The sequence below is a fragment of the Narcine bancroftii genome, chromosome 2 (genome assembly GCF_036971445.1).
Source record: "Narcine bancroftii isolate sNarBan1 chromosome 2, sNarBan1.hap1, whole genome shotgun sequence".
Lineage (NCBI taxonomy): Eukaryota > Metazoa > Chordata > Chondrichthyes > Torpediniformes > Narcinidae > Narcine > Narcine bancroftii.
Window position 1 is genome coordinate 255,008,411 of NC_091470.1, and position 17,424 is coordinate 255,025,834.

At 39.5% G+C, this 17,424-nt stretch overlaps 1 protein-coding gene across 5 annotated transcripts in view; it reads right to left on the reverse strand.

Moving 5' to 3' along the window:
• The window catches only part of LOC138755248 (transient receptor potential cation channel subfamily A member 1-like), a 157,482-nt gene that overhangs the window by 56,531 nt on the left and 83,527 nt on the right, over window positions 1–17,424 (reverse strand). For all 5 annotated transcript variants that reach the window (XM_069920883.1, XM_069920882.1, XM_069920879.1 and 2 more), the window contains 4 exons: window positions 14,158–14,225; window positions 11,336–11,500; window positions 8,766–8,884; window positions 3,351–3,555 (listed from right to left, as the gene is read on the reverse strand). In XM_069920883.1, coding sequence (XP_069776984.1) covers window positions 3,351–3,555; window positions 8,766–8,884; window positions 11,336–11,500; window positions 14,158–14,225 — 557 coding nt within the window. The remainder of the gene's footprint in view (window positions 1–3,350; window positions 3,556–8,765; window positions 8,885–11,335; window positions 11,501–14,157; window positions 14,226–17,424) is intronic.

The following is a 17,424-nucleotide window of genomic DNA, read 5'->3' on the forward strand; positions in this document are numbered from 1 at the left end:
TACACCATACAAAATTAACAATGCATTTTAGAAACACCTAGCTTGTTTCTAAGTCTTCACCAATAATGACACCATTTTCAAGAACTATTTTTCATATTTCGTCAATGAAATATAATAAAGAAAAACAGGATCAGTGAAGAAGCTTTCAAAGTGAAGCATTTGTTAAATTAACACATTTAAATATACACATTTAAGATGCAGATTGTTGGGTAAGAATTCAGTTGCATGCTTCACGTATTTGAAATATAATGGACCACCCCCTCCCCAAAAAGACCATCTTCACGAACACTAGCAATGCAGGAAGTTGCCTGCTCTGAGATGGATATTGTGACTGCAGCACTTCAGTCACAGCTCCTTGATGAAGCACCACTTTTTCTCTTCTTGCAGCTTGTCCTGTTATCAGCCCAATCCAAGACATGCTCATTCCAAGATTAAAGCACTAAAGTGTGAAATAAGTATTTTTGTATCTGCATCACTAATTTTCAGAACATTTTTAAATCATGTAAAATTATAAAAATAACTAAAAGCAGAAATATCTAACAAGCAGCTAAATTGGCAGTTGATAATTCCTTTAAAGCATGTATTATTGAAAGAGAGGACTTTCATGCTCATTTAGTAGTTCAGAACTGTGGGTCAATGAAGAACATTCAGAATACCAGGAAGGGATGTCATATCAGAATTGATTGAAATTACGATTCAACTTGTTCATCAGCATATCTCAAATAATTTATTCCACAAATATGTAAACCCAGTTGGATTGGTCATGCTCCAAAAGGTGCAATAGCAAAAAATTCCTCAGTGTATCCCGGGATATCTGAATTAGTGGGTGGGCTGGATGAAAAAACACAGAATTTAAAGTAACTGAAGACATTATTGAAAATGATCCTATCAGTTTTGGACAGCAATATTGCTGATAAAAATGAAATCAATTGAGAAACTAGCATAGAAATTCATTGGTGCTGGCAAAAAAAGACAGAGGGATGATTATTGTCTTTGAGTGCAGTTACACGAGATGCAACTGAATGCTGGATTTCATGGTTGAGATTTTCCTATTTCAGAACATGCAGCCATGTTCTTAATCAGCATGAAAATGAACTGCTATGTATGCACTCACATAATTAAGACACAGATATGTCATGCTTTTTCATCCTTTACTTCTATTGACGAACATGGCTACTGACACACAGGGTTATATATGGAAGGGCATCCTGATGTCCAGCAGAGGACAGGATTAGTCCCAACACTCTTTCCCCCCACCCTGGTAAATGCTGCCTGAGCCCCTTCAAACTAATAAGATTACATCGGGGCCAGGACTACAAGTGAGAATAACATCTCAAGAGTAATTATAATTATAGAAGGGAAAGTATTTAATAATAATCTGGGCACATAGTCATTAAAGCGTTCAGGTGGTCTTCTTTCTCTTCTGTACTGCCTTGGCATGGTTTGCTGTGCCAGTCGGTGGTCAAGTCGGCGGTGCCCATCTTCTCTGACCTTCGGCGGCGACTACCTGTCTTCGCTGCATGTCTCATTTACAGGACTCCTCGATCATCTCTGGCCCCCCTCACTTGGCCTGAGGGGTGTGATGGTCAGGGCAGGCCACGGCAGGTCTAGTTCCACCTCCTCCAGTTCATGAGGCAGTTCATGGACCTTAATATGTCACTTCCACAATCTGTCCCCAGAAGAGTATGAGCAGGGGCTCAATTTTTGTAAGATTACTCCTACCACCCATGGGTCTTTATATTTTCAATAATCTTGCACCAGAATTCTCTCGCCCACTTCCACTGTTCTAGGTGAGGTTTTTGCAATCGGAGTGTACGTCCACAGCTTTTAAGAAAGTCTCATCCATAAATGGTTCAATGAAGTTTACATAAATCTGATGCCATGGTTTGGATGGCCATTTCCATGGATTGGCTTCAGCTTGTAGCATTTTTGGCTGCATTGACTAACATACTTTGCATTCTCTTATTGTCGTTTTAATACCTATCTATGGAGGGCCACCAGATATGCATCCGGGCCAGTGCCTTCATTCGTACCATTCATGGATGGTTATGGTGCAGTTCTGATAATATGGTAGTTTTCCATTTGGCTGGAAATAATTGTACAGGTACCCCAGAATAAACATCCTTCTTCAACTGATAGTTCATGGCATTGTGTATGATAAGGTCTTTGATCTTCTAGGATGACTTCAGATTCTGGCCACCCATTAAGGATGAAGTATAGGATCTTGCTTAACGTTGCCTCTTTTTAGGTTTCCTTTGCGATCATCTGGGCTGCAATGGGCAGTCGTTGAAGTTGTTCTTGGTTGATTGATGCTGCCTCTGCCGTCCATTTAATAATTTCTTCTCATTGTTCTGTCTCGGGTAGCGGCAGGTGTGATAAGGCATCTGCATAGCTGTTGAGTGTTCCTGGTTTATGTTTTATATCATAGTTATACACTGCTAGTACCATGGCCCATCTTTGAATTCTGGCCGCAGCTAATACTGATATACCTTTGAGTGGCCCCAGGATTAAACTAAGAGGCCACTAAGTGGTCTGTGATCAGGGTGAATTTTCTTCCGTAAATATATTGGTGGAATTTTTTTTTTTTTTTTTTTTTTTTACACCAAAAATTATTGCCAATCCTTTTTCCAGTTGGGCATATTTGTGTTCGCTTGTGGTTAATGTTCACAAAGCATATGCTACTGGTTCCTCACCTTTTTCTGTGATTTGGGATAATACTACTTCTAGTTTCACTGGTGAAGCAGTCATAGTGGATCAGCACCTTATTTGTTGACATTAGTATTTCCTTTAGTTGATCAGCTGTGTTTTTGGTTTCTGTATTCCAATACCATGATCCCTTCAGAAACACTTTGTCCATGAATTCACCTCTACTACTCCCGCAACCTCATGTACTCCTGTTCAATTTATTAGCAACCCAAGATCCAGAGTTCATCTTGCCCCCAGCACCCTCTCGATACCCAGCTCTGATACCAGCTTTTTATCAGCCAGTCTTCAGCAGCCCAAAGCCTTCTAACAAGCTGTCAAGTGCTCCAGAAGGCTACAGCTGGGGTACAAAGTGTTAGCACATGAAGAGTTTTTAATTAGCACAAGCTATATTAAATGTGTGTTAACTACTCACAAAATTTGGACTAATGATCATGTACTAGATTGATAAAATAACTGAAGGACTTTTATATGCATCCTGCACCTCATCAGAAGAGTAAGGGTTCTTGGAGCCTCTTTTCTAGCACCTAAGGGGTCATTTGATTATATTCCGTTCATTTTTTCTTTAAAAAAAATAATACTAATAGTTATTTTTCAAACCATTATTCACTCTACCCAATAAAACTTGAAAGGTTAATGCAACTTACTTGTTTAATGCATGACTTAGCATTGCTAGAAGTAGGTTTATAGCTAGAATTGCTTCTAATCCAATGAATGATCCCACTAGTATATATGTCATAAATGCATCTTGTTCATACATTGCTTGGAAATTGTAATTATCAATAACACTAATACGAAACATAGTGAATAGACAGTTTGACAAGTTACTGAATTCTGGTCGCTCTTTGTAACCTACAAAGAAAGAAAAATATTGGGAACAAGAGTAATTGCATCTAGGAAATAGTCCCATGAAAGCATTTAATAAAGCACTATTTCAAATCCAAAATGGAACTGGAATCCAATTGATGGTTAAATTATAATTAGTCAGAGGGGATCAAATGAATAATTGTTGCTGCATTCTTGGATTACAAGGATGATGGCTTTGAAAATGAATGAACTGTAGACAGGTACTAAAAACAAAACAAGGTCATAAAATGCAATAGAACAGGTGAAGGTTCCAAGTTTGAAAAACATTAAGGTGGTGTGGGGATGGGGATCAATTTTGTGCAAATTTCCCATCCAGCAATATTCTATCATGCATAAGATCAAAGGCATCATGAGTGCACAAATGTAAATGTGGAAGGCAGATTGAAAGCAACTGTAGAGGCACTGCAGACCCAGCAGAACATTCCAGCTTCTCAAGGACCAATCTCCGACATTTTCATAGGGTAGGACAATTTTTGGTCTTCATCGTAGTCAAAGTGCACGCTTTCCTCATGGTCAGGTACTCACCAATTTATTCCTCTTTATATATAATACAATTTCAGTGCTGGTGCTGCACAATTGCTCAGCAAAAAGAGGAGTCAGGTGCTCCTTCTGTCCGATAGCCTACAGGGCACCCTTGGGCAAGGTGCAATACCTTTTAGCCTCCCAATCAGGGACACGTGAAGCCATGTTTTTTTTTTTTTTTTTTTTTTTTTTTTTTTTTTTTTTTTTTTTTTTTTTACAGGCAGGTTCTACAAATTGGAATTTATGATTGGAAAACTAAAAATGTTGGACAGATCAATGGCCAGTGTTACCTGCCCAGTATGGACACTGCAACTGAAGGTGGCAATAGGAAACCACTTCAGTATTTTTCACCTGTAGAATGATGAACTCAACATCGATTATAGTCTCAGCTCAAAGCTGCTGCCTTCTCCAAAGGAGACAATTTGGTGCGTCAGAGATTGTGATGGATGGGGAGACATGATCTCCCAAGATGAACAGCAAGGCACATGAATTAATATAGTTCAATATAAAAGCATTATCATCACAACTTTCAATCATATGGTTCTGGGAGCATAATATGCACATGCATTAATATTGAGCACACTGATACAAAATCTGCTGAAGAGCCAAACTGATACCTCAAATTGTCAAATGCATTGAAATACATGCAGGCAGTACTTAGCATGGCTTATATACAGGAAGCAAATCTGAACAGCAAGAACAAGTCTTACTTCTGCACTACCAAAATTATTCAAAGTCATTTCAGGCTTGCATTGAAGGTGTCTGAAGACTATAGCTGGAAATCTAGGAATGTCTTTAGCTGAGGTTTGAAGTGAAGATTGCTTTTAATGAATCGGAATACAAGAGCTTTGGTACTGGTTATTTTGGGACTCCAATATAATCAAGAGGAGAAAAGCTAAAGGCCACTGGAGGAGAAACAAAAAGAAAAGGCATAACTACTGAAATTCATCAAGGATTCACACTTCTACCTTTTGCTGTCTAAGGAGCAATGCATTCAGAGGCTATTTTCTAAGTGAGCAATAATAGAGGTCTGTCACAACCATTAACACACTACATTCTTTCATCTATCTCCATTTTTAGCTTATTGTTTCAAATGGTATCTTATGGAATTCACATCCTTTTGGACAGTAATTCCAAACAAGCTGATTTGCTCAATTTGTAGGTTTTCACAGTTCAAAGAATAATGGACCGCCAGCACATTCGACTCCAAGCAAAGGCTATCATCCCTTGAATGCCCAAGACTCTAGAAAAAAAAACTCTCATTGTTAATGCTATGCACCTGAATAGCTCACATGACTCATTAATTTGACATGGCATGTTGTGCCTACTCTATTAGAGATGCCATACTTGAAGGATGGATGCTCTTGTAAGACAAAGTCTATCACCTCTGCCCTCAAAGACTCATGATTTCAGTACCTTGGACCGATGGTAACCACAACTGCAACTATTGATCCTTTGCAGATTGGTAGAGAATGTCTTTGGGGTTCTTGTGATATAATTCCACAACTGGACAAAGGATGCAGTCTGTATAACTCACCGCAGAGGAGTTGTCACTCAGCATCAGTTACTACATGGTGCACCATCTTATTGTTATAAGAGCAGATATAAAGCTTCTGCTTTGCTTCATTAAGAGGAAGAGAAGAGGAAAGATAAGGAAGAAATGGCAGATAAAGTGAAATTCCACTGGATGCACTGTAAGGATATGTATTAATAACTCTGTGGTTCCATTTCACTAGCCCAAGACACATTGGGGAAACTGCCCTTGTTTCAATAAAGCAAGGGTTTCGGACCAGACTGGTATCCTTTCAGGTAATCCAACTCATTCTTCAGTACTGCTGTCAGTGAAACTGGATGCTCAGTGCCTGTGTTGTCACAGTTGGAGTTAGAAGTCACAGAATAACTTTCTGAAGAAGTATTAGCATATGAAGTGGACTTGCTTGTCAGCGCAACATCATGAGCCAAAGGGTCTGTACTGTACTGGTTTGTTCTATGATAACATTAATTTGAGCTAGAGTCATACAGCATACATCAGAAGCTTTGACCCATCTAGCCCACGTTGTCCAATATTTGCCTACATTTGGTCTGTATCCCTCCAAGCCCCTCTTATCCATAAATATGTCCAAATGTATTTTGGATATTGTTATGGTACCCATTTCTAGAGTTTTTTCTGCTAGCTCTTTCCAGATGCAACAACCCTCTAAGTGAAAAATAAATCCTCTCAGGTCCTTCTTAATTCTTTTATATCTCACTTAAACCTGTGCCCTCTAGTTCTAGAATCACTTACCCTGGGAAAAAGTCTGAACATTCACTTCATCTATGCCCCTCATGATTTTGTAAACATCCATAAGATTACCCTTCAGCTTCTTTCATTCCAGAAAATAAGGACCCAACCTATCCAACCTCTCCTCATAACTCAACTTCCCCCCCTCCCCACCCAGGCCCAGCAGCATCTTATGAATCTCCCATGCACCCCTTCCAATTTATTGATGCCCTTCCTGTAGCTGGGTGAACAGAGCTGCACACAGTACTTAATGTCATCTCACTAATGCCTTGAACAGCTGGATCATGAGTTTCCAAGTCTATTACCCACACAATGGAGATCATGCCAAATGTCTTCTCTACTGCCTTTCAAGTTGCCACTTTCAATGAACTATACACTTGTACCCCTTGTTCTCTGTGTTTTACAGTACTCTCCAGACCCTACCATTCATCATGTTGCCCCACCCTGTTTTGACTTACCAGAGTGAAACATCTCATGCTTGTCTGAGTTAAATACTCTTTGCCACTCCTTGGCCCACCTACCCAACTGATCTAGATCCTGTTGTAAACTTAGATAACCTTCTTTATTGTCTGCTACACCACCAATTTTGGTGTAAATGCAAATGTTCTCATCAAGTTAACAACTCTGCCATCCAAATCATAAATATAAATGGCAAACAGCATTGGATCCTGTACTGACACCCATAGCTTACCACTGTAATTAGAAAAACATACTTCCACTACTCCCTCTGCTAGCATTGAATCCAATGAGACTTGACAAAGGGGGAGTAAAACACAAAAGTCTGCAGACACTGTGATTGAGTAAAAATTTCACAATGCTGGTGAAATTCAGCTGGTCAAACAGTGTACTTTATATAGCAAAGAAAAAGATTCAAAACTAATGATTTGAGCTTGAGCCCTTCATCAAGATATGAAAAAATCATAGACAGGGGCTGGTGTACAGGCCCTCAGGCAGGAGGTGGATAAGGGCACACCAGCACACCGGGATTCTTGACAAAGGTCTTGCTAATGTCCATACATTCAATATCCAATGCCGTAACCTCATCAATCCTCTCCAAGAAACATCACTTTGTGAGACAGGATCTGCCATATACAAATCCATGCTGACCACCTCCAATCTGTCCCTGCCTATGCCAATGTCAGTAGATCCTATCCCTCAATCCTCTCCAGGAGTTTTCCAACCACTGTCGTCAAGTTTACTGGCTTGTAGTTGCCTTGCTTGTCCTTGCTGCTCACTTAAAAATAACAGGACCACATTAGCAACCCACCAGTCTTCAAGTAATTTATCCGAGGCCATTGATGATGAAAATATCTCAGAAGGGCCTCTGCAATTTCTTCCCTAGCTTCCTACAAGATGCAAGGATGCACTTCATCAAGCCCTGGGAATTTGTCCATTTTAATATGCTCCAAAGCTGCTAAGACTTCCTCCCTGGTAGTTATAATATGGTTCTACCCTTGCCACTTGTTCCCTCCTATTCCTTGGCTTCCATGAAATCCTTCACAGTAAAGACTAATGAGAAGGATTTACTCTAAATCCTATCCATCACCTATGTCTCTGCACTAAGACTGCCTCGTTAATTTTTAATGAAACAAATCTTTTTACTCTTGATATAGCTGTAGATTCTCTTGGGATTCTCCTTTATCCACTTTACCCTGCTCAACAGCTCTATATCATCCTCTTTTTGCCTTCCTGATTTCCTTCTTAAGCACATTCCTACACTTTCTGTACTCATTAAGAGATCCACTTGATCCAGACATCTTAAATCTGACAACTCCTTTTCCTGACCAGAATCTCAATATCCCTAGATGTCTCATAGCACAGTAGGAAAGCTGTTCTTAGAGGATAAAAAGCAGCAGCAAAAGGTGGAGAATGCAGCTCAAAACATCATGGAAATTTCCTATTCTTCAATGGACTCCATTTATATCTTCCACTACCTAGGAAATGGAAATATATTGAAGGATTCATCACACCCTAGATGCACTTTCTTTTCCCTCTTCCCATTGTGGACAAGGTTCAAGACTGTGTAACTGAGATACAAGAGTATATAAAAAAAGTTTATTGTCTCCAGTCATCAGGCCCCTGAATGAAGCCCACCCAACAGTGTTCTCCTGCTTCCCTGCTTTTTACGGTAATTCTGCCATCTGTATATTATGCTTTGTACCTAGGTGCATGTAATACTAGAAATAACCTGATGGTCTCTTCACAGAAGAATCCTTCTCACTGGACTAGGTATTTTTTTTAACAAATAGGATGACAACTAAACTAAATAATAAACATTGAATTAGCAGTCAATTGATCTAAAATTACCAAAGCTCTTCTGTCATAAAATACTGCAGAATTTAAACAAAAAAAAATATATATATTATGTTTAAACTGGTTAGATACATCATACCTCCAAAGATTAAGTAGAAGGCAAATACAAATGGTACAAAGATCTGCACATAGAGGAAAAGGAACTTAAAGATGATTGGGCTAACTCTGCCAACCATGATCACAAACGGTCCAATAAACCTACAGAAAAAAAAAGTAAACACACCTACAATTACTGATCAGATCAGGTTGCACAAGTTTAACAATTTATTCTGTTAAAGATTTAAAATTAAAATGAATATTTATTAATTGTTGATGTAAAATGTACTGGAGCAGATCTTACGCTACCCTGACAGTTTTAGCCACCTGCCATGGGCCACATTTTTCGCCGGTGTATGGAGTGTAACATTTCACTGGGGTTTCTGCTCCCGGCACATTAGCAGTAACTGGCACTTTAAAATAGCCTAGCATATTAGCAGGACCCAACACAGTAGAGGGAGTCAACACATTACCAAGACCCTGGTGGAAAGATTTGCAAGTGTTACTAGTCTGGCAGAGGGGTGGAACTTAGAGCTTCAGTATAATTGGTGAGCAAGCTGAGTTTAACTTAGATGTTAAAGTGAGGAAGTTTGGTAGACAGCTAAATGTCAACCATTCATTGATGTTGCTCAACCTCTTTGGTTCCTCCAGGTAATTATGTTTAGCTTCAGATTCCAATAGACGCAGTCTCCAATTCAGTAGATAGGACAGACTGAGGATTAAGATTACAAGATCTCGATGAATTGGGAAAGTGAACCAAGCAATGGCAGACAAATGCCATTGTGTAAACTTCCCAATTTAACTCTGAAAAGTGTGAGGTGTTGCTCTTTGGGAGATTATACCAAAACAGGACTTGCATGGTGAATGGTAGGGCCATGAGGGAATGTTGTAGAACAGAGAGACTTGGAAGTAGAGGTACATAGTTCCATAAAAGTGCAAAGCAGGTAGAGAAGGAGGAATTTGGCACACTTCCCTTCATTGGTCAGCTAATGAGTACAGGAGCAGGATCATCATATCACAACTGCATAGTACATGAGTGAAACCAACCTCTGAGCATTGTGTACAATTTTGGTCATCCGGTTACAGGAATAGCTGGAAAGAGTGAAGAAAAGATTCACAAAAATGTTGTCAGGAATGGTAGGGTTGAATTACAAGAGGAGGTTGGATTGGCAAGGACTTTTCTCCCTGGAGTATATGAGGCTTCAGGAGACCTCAGAGGTTTATACAATCATGAAGAGCAGGGAAAAGTAAATAGTTATAGGTTTATTCCCAGTGAAGGCAAATTTAAAATTAGAAGGCATAGTTTAATGGTGAGAGGAGAATTATTTAAAAGGGATCTGAGGGTGGTGGGTAAATGGAATAAGTTCTCAGATGATTTGATAGAAGCAAGGCAACCATAACATTGAAAAGACAATTAGACAGATACATGGATAAGAAAGGTTTAATGGGATATGGGCCAAACACAGGCAAATGGGACGAGCTTTGTTAGCATACACAAATTGGGCTGAAGGGCCTGTTTCTATGCAGTAGAACATGAGCAGGGGTCAGTGCATTAGCAAAACCCATAACTTTAGGAGAATCTGGCACATTACAGGGCCCAACACATTAGCAGGAACCAGTACAGTTTGAAGCAAGGCAGGAATTTGATATTTAAAAGTATTCAACACATTAAAAAGTAAAATATATTTAAAAACATAAAATATGGGAACAAAATTAAGAGATATAGTACACACAAGCTTTAAAAAGCTGAGAAATCTGTACCCAGGGCTAGCATTCTGCTGAGTTGGTCTGCCTTTTCATTTGTGTCGAGGAATGTATCTGTATGGGTTTATCAGCTAGTAGAGTAGATTTGTTGAAAACCTCAGTTAAAGAGCTGCCCCATTATGTATAAAATACTGTGGACTTTGGCTTAAAAGTAATTAACCGCATTGGAATCAGTATAAACATTTTAGCACTGATCAATTGATTGCATACATTTCAATTAAAAATCTATTCTTTCAAATTAAATTTGCAACATTCAATTTCTGAACACAATAGCCTGTTAATCAAAAAAAAGGCTGGGGAAACCTGCTAAATCATGAAAATTGTTTTGTAAAAAATGGTCAAGATCAGAATGAGGGTTGTGATGGGTACATCTTTGCATCTGGCAGGGCAACCCAACAAAGTATACAATTCAACAAAGACAAAATATCCATGCCAAAAATGTGCATGGGATTAAAGTAATTAAATCTAAAGATGCTTGAGCAATTTTTTGCAGGGGATGCATTTAGACCTAATAAAAATACAAATCTTAACAGGTCTTAAAAGAAATCAATAAACAAACAAACAGAGAGAAGCTAGAGTGACTCAGCAGGTCAGGAAGTATCCAGAGAGAAAAATGGACAGTCAACTTTTGAGATTTGGTTGGGAAGGGGAGATTGCAAGCATAAAAGGGGGTGTGAGGAGAAGTACTGGGGAGAGGCTAAGAGGTAACATGATACAGACTAATAATGAAGGTGGACAGGCAGAATGATAGAGGCTATGGGGGGGGGGTTGGGGGGGATGGAAGGTTATTAACAAATTTACCATCTTCCATTGCATCTTATTTTAAAACTAAAAAAAAAAATCACTCACCTGAAAGGTCTGAAGTGTTTAACATTCCAAAGCCATAAAGGAGGAAGCGTTAAAATTATCAGCTGCACACAGACCTGATCAACTGTGAAATTTGCCAGAAAATGGGCCACATGTGTAAATATGACAGCCAGTAGCAAAATAACTACTAACCACCCATGAAGGTACCTAAATGAAAATTAAATTGAAACAGGTGGCTTTTCAGTGCAAATAGCTTACTATACATCTTTTAATAGTACAATTTAGGTATGCCTTCCTAATTTTTTTCAAATTTAATTTTTGCTGAAAGTTACAAAGTTAGATGTAGTTGTGCATTGCTCTCCAAATGGTTAGTTTCAGACAACATCCAAAATATAAAATATTAAATTGGAGGGTAAAAGGCAGAAGGCATGAGAGACATGGGTAAAGTGAATGCTCATGGTCTTTTCCCCAGGATAAATGATTCTAGAACTAGAGGGCATAGGTTTAAAGTGAGAGGGGAAATATCTAAGAGGGACCTGAGGGCAACTTTTTCACTCAGAGGGTAGTCCTGGAATGAGTTGCCAGAAGAAGCAATAGAAGCAGGTACACTTACAATGTTCAAAAGATATTTGACAGATATATAGATTGTAGGGACTTAGAAGGATATGGAGCAGATGCAAGCAAATGGACTAGCCCAGAAATACAACGTGGCTGAGTTGGGTTAAGGAGCCTATGACTCTATAAATGACAATAGGGATTTGTTGATGCATGATAAGAGCAGGAATCCCTTTCGATTACCACTTTTCTATTTCAGGAGACTAATCTCAATCACCCTTTTCACACTGGCTAACCAGTAGATTGGCCGTTCGGTGAACCATTTAAGGAAGCTGTTTTTTGCCTTTCACACTGGTCCACTGTTAACTGGTTTCTCGGTGTCCTTTCACACTCATCACAAGGCATCCCCAGGGATAGGGGATTCTATCCTCTACCAGTGATGCCTGAGTGATACATTGAGTAATGGTGGACCTGCCCAAAATCCTGATCAATGTACAATACAACTCCGATTATCCAAAATGATTGGGGCCAGGCATATGTCAGATAAAAGTTTTTGTTTGAAAACTGGTAATTAAAAAAAAAGCTCAGTAACAACAGCAAATCACTTGTATTAATGTTTAAACAACAACATGAGGGAAGGATTTTTAAGCATAAAATAATGTTTTAATTTTCACCAAAAAAATGCAGGATGCCGCTGATGAACCCAAAGTGGCCACTGATCACCTAATCGCCACTGCCAATCCCCGATGTGTATCCACCACTGCCACTGATCCCCAGTGAAGCCTCCCATGCTGATGGAACACTCATTGGCGAGTCAGCAGGTTCCTGTCTCTCCAGTCACCAGAGCTCCCAACGCTGGAGTCCTGACTCAGAATCCTCCCCAGGCGTAGTGCACACACACACACCAGGGAAGTAGGCCGAAGGGAGGATTTGGAGTCGACATCCAGTGTGCCAAGGAGGGAGGAAGGGAGGGAAGGGAACACCAATTAGCCTAAGGCCACGCTCCTACCCAGGAGCTCGAGGTCTTACTACTGCCCAGAGGCTGCTCTCCTTGATGACACTGGGTCAAGGGATTCTTCCGACTGCTTGCGGCTGGGAGACAGTGGCATGCAGTTTGAGAGGGAGAGTTGGAAAAATAGGTCAATAAGGGAAGGTAAAGAAGAAATGGAGAGAGGGAAGGGAGTTACCTAAAACGAGGACAATCATCATTCTAATTTCATGTTGAGTGAATTTTTTTATTTTTTTAATTTTTAAAAACAACCTGTGAGGTCAGTTCGGCTCCAAAAGTTTTGGGTAAATGAGGATTTCTAATTTGTTTCCAATATCCTCATTTATCCAAAATTTTTAAAATTTTTTGGAGAATCCTATTTCAGATAATTAGAGTTGTACTGTATTATGATCTTGTATTTAAACAAAATTAATTATGCCTAATTATAACATAATTAAGCATTATATGAGCCCTTTTTGTGCTGACCTATATAAACCTTTATAAATTTATGAAAGACTGTGGGAAATTATGGCTGCGCAATTTATCAACACTGTGGGAAAGTCCTAGCGGCAATAGCCCACAATTTATAAAGATTGTGGAAAAGAGCGATGGTGGACCTACCCTCCCAGAGTTCCGTGTGACAGGGAAAGTGCTGTATGCATGAAGCACTCATGGAAAGGATTCTCTGCCACACAGAATTCTGGGATGGCAGATCCTCCATCAATCTCCTTCTCTCTCTCTCTCCTTCCTTCCTTCCTCCCCACTGCAACTTTCCCATGGTCCTTTAGAAATTTATAAAGGTTCATAGGTCAACAAAGTTTATATTTTCTTTTTAATCTTTTGCTTCCTTTACATTCCTGCACACACACAAAAATGTCATCAGGATACCTAGCGTCTGTTCACATTGGACTAATCAGCACTCAGGTGTCATCAAACACTGGGGATAATACTACTTACCTAGATAGTACCATCCCCGGTGTCTGATGATGTCTCTGTGCCGATTAAAGAGCTTTCACATTGGACCCTTAACTGGTAGATTGGCCATCAATTACTAGGACAAGGTGCTAGTGTGAAAAGGGCTCATGGCATTAGCCCACTGCAATCCTAAATGAAATCACATCATACGACAAAAGATGTGGGATTATGTAAGTTATGTTGCTAGCAACATAGGCATAGGAGAAGTTCTCTGAAATTGATTTAGTGGGCAATCATGGTTGCTTTAAATCAGAACTTCAGACCACTGAGACAACGAGGAGCCTTTCAGTCTGATCTTATTGATCTAAGATTTTAACAAGAACATACTAATATCCATTAAACTCACCAAAAATCCAGGTTATACAATTTTGTTGCTGCTAAATTGTCCAGTTCTTTCTGTATAAAGATGGCCTCCTAATATTAGAATGGATATCATTATTTCTATGCAAGTCAATTCTGCTGATTTTTGTAATCATAGAGCATTAGTTCTCATCAATGAGTTTTCCCATTCTTATTCATGGAACCCATAATCATGGATACAAAACATTCAGAAAAATCTAAATAAATAAAGCCTCCTTGTTTGGCTCCCGAGCCAAAATGACTGAACTTAAAAGTACCAAACTTTAGAAAACATTTGACTATTTGGTTGATTTGAAGCCTCAAATAACAAAGTAACTTCCCCCTAATTGATTCACACAATTTGGACAGCCACCAACAGTATACTGAAGTATTAAATCAGTCAGTACCAGATTGTTGCAGGGAATTGATTTGACTGCAAATTCAGGTTGCCAAATTTGCTCATTTGGAACCAATAGCTCATGTATCTTCTGCCTGAAGTAAATAGCTGCAAATTGGCTATTACACTTCTTACAGAATGTGCCTTTACAGGAGTGAAATGAGGGCTGAAATCTTATCAGAACAAAGAAACATTCCATCAAAGCTGTAATAGTTAAATCTAGGAAGTTTAAAAGAATTTGGTTGCCTTCATAATAATTGAGAAAGAAAACTCATCTCCATCTGCTTCTTTTTGTTACCCTAGACTCTACTCTCTTTGATGAATTGAGCATTGAAGTCCAAAACTGCATGTCAAGTTTTCTCATCATCTGTTATATAATTCCATTTCTCATGTTAACATTAGCTCAGTGCTTTGCTCACCATAAAGTTTTGTTCCTGTCCAATGTATTGAGTAGATGGTTGTAATTGACAAGAAATTTCATTTTCTGCATTTGTTACATCAATTTGCCTGCCACATTGACCACCGCCAGTGGGCTGATATCGCCTCAAACCGTGCATCTTGGCGCCTCACAGTTCGGCGGGCAGCAACCTCCTTTGAAGAAGACCGCAGAGCCCACCTCACTGACAAAAGGCAAAGGAGGAAAAACCCAACACCCAACCCCAACCAACCAATTTTCCCCTGCAACCGTGTCTGCCTGTCCCGCATCGGACTTTTCAGCCACAAACGACCCTGCAGCTGACGTGGACATTACCCCTCCATAAATCTTCGTCCGCGAAGCCAAGCCAAAGACATCAATTTGCATACATATATGCATTAGGAGATCTGATCCAATGAACAAAAGCAAACTGAGGTATATGGTATATTCAAATATTTTAATTGAAATTGAACTTTACTAGTCACCAAAACTAGTAAACAATACCTTTGAGTCATGGGTCTTGTACCTGATCTGTAAGAAGTCCAATAATCAACTTGCCCTCTTGCTTAACCCCTATTCAGGAAGTGTAAGGCTTCAGAAGTAAATCTTCTTTCAGTATTTCACATGAAATTGCCCATCATAGAAAATTAAAAAGATGCAGATACTGTAAATTTGTTTCATATTTGTTGCTGTCACAAAAGATTCATTTTTCCTTTAAGATATCAAAGACCTTAATGTCAACAGCACATAATTTCTCATACTCATCAAGAATGTCCTCACCAGTCATTTTCCCCTAAACACACTCTACCCCTCATCCAAGATCCATGTCCAGGCATGTTTTCACAAACCCTTCCAAACTTCCTTTTTCTGATCCCATGTAATCTGACCTCTGTAGAGTCCTTAGCTTCTTGTCCTTACATCTTCATATTAATGAATTTCAAGGACAGCATGATATGATACACATTCTACTACCTTTGCCCCGGGCCTATTTCTTGGACCAAGAGATTGTAGCCCAGACCATGGACACTCCTTCCCAATTCCAGATTTCACAATCAACATGAAACCTTCACTCTGGCTTTTTAATCTGACTAGATCTATTCATTGAGAACTGCTAATGCAGCATTAACTATATTAATTTTTCCCATACCCTTTACTCAATCTAATCTTCCCACATAAACTTGCAAAATTCCATTCATGCAGAAACCTACACAGATGTCATCATAAAATGCACCAAATAAGGTTAGGGTATTGTGGTTTGATGAGTTGACATCTCACTGGAGCCAAGTGTCTGCTCTCAGATAATTAGTGCGGCCATTCCAAAGGACATTTAAATGGTATTGCTAAAACAACAAATGCAAACACACTTTGTATAGTAACATATGGTAACCTAGGACCATGTCCTCCTTTGGAAGGGCCATCCTACTTCAGACCCACCTTTGGATTGTGACCCCCACCACTGAAGATCAGGCCATCATCTCCCAGACCTCGAATCACTAAAAGGTTATCCTCTTCAGCTCCAGCCTTTTAATCCCTCAATCCCTCCCTTCCCACAAATCCACTTTTATCTGCTGCACAAAACCAACAAGGAAAAATATCCTGGCTTACCTATTTTTTTTCAGCCTGTTCCTGTCCCATCGAACTTACTTCTTGTCTTGATTCCATTTATTTATTTCCTTGGTCCAATCCCTTCCTAATTAAATCTATATCACATCTGGAGCTCTCTATCATTGAGACAGATTCCATTTTCCTTGACTAGAATGGTCACCTTGCACAGAGGCCTGATCAGTTCCATTTCAACTACACACAAGACCAAATGATATGGGAGCAGAAGTAGGCCATTCAGCCCATTAAATCTGCTCCACCATTCCATCATGTTCTGGTCTATTCTCCCACTCCCCTGCCTTCTTCCCATTGATAACCCTGACTATTCAGATAGCTATCAATTTCTACCTTAAATACACTTAACAAGCTGGTTTCCACAGCCACCTGTGGCATATTCCATAGATTCACCTTTGTCTGGCTGAAGAAATTCCTTGTATCGGTTCTAGTTGAGCCTACTTGTCCTTGACTGGCCTACCATTGGAAACAACTTTGCCACATCTACTCTGTCCAGACCTTTCAAAATGCTTCTATGAGGTCCCTCCTATTCTTCTGAACTCCAAAGAGTACAGTCCAAGAGCTGTCAAACATTCATCATATGCTAATCCCTTCAATCCAGGAATCATTCTTGTGAATCTTCTCTGAACCCTCTCCAATACCAGTACATCTTTCTTAAGTAAGGAGTCCAAAACTATACCCTGTACTCAGTGAGGTCTCACCAATGCCTTACAAAGCCTCAACACATCCATGCTCACATCCTATTCATGTAAATATGAATGCCAACATTGCATTTGCCTTCTTCATCATCAACTTCAGATCAACATTGATATTAACCTTAGTGTATCCTGCATGAGAACTCTTTG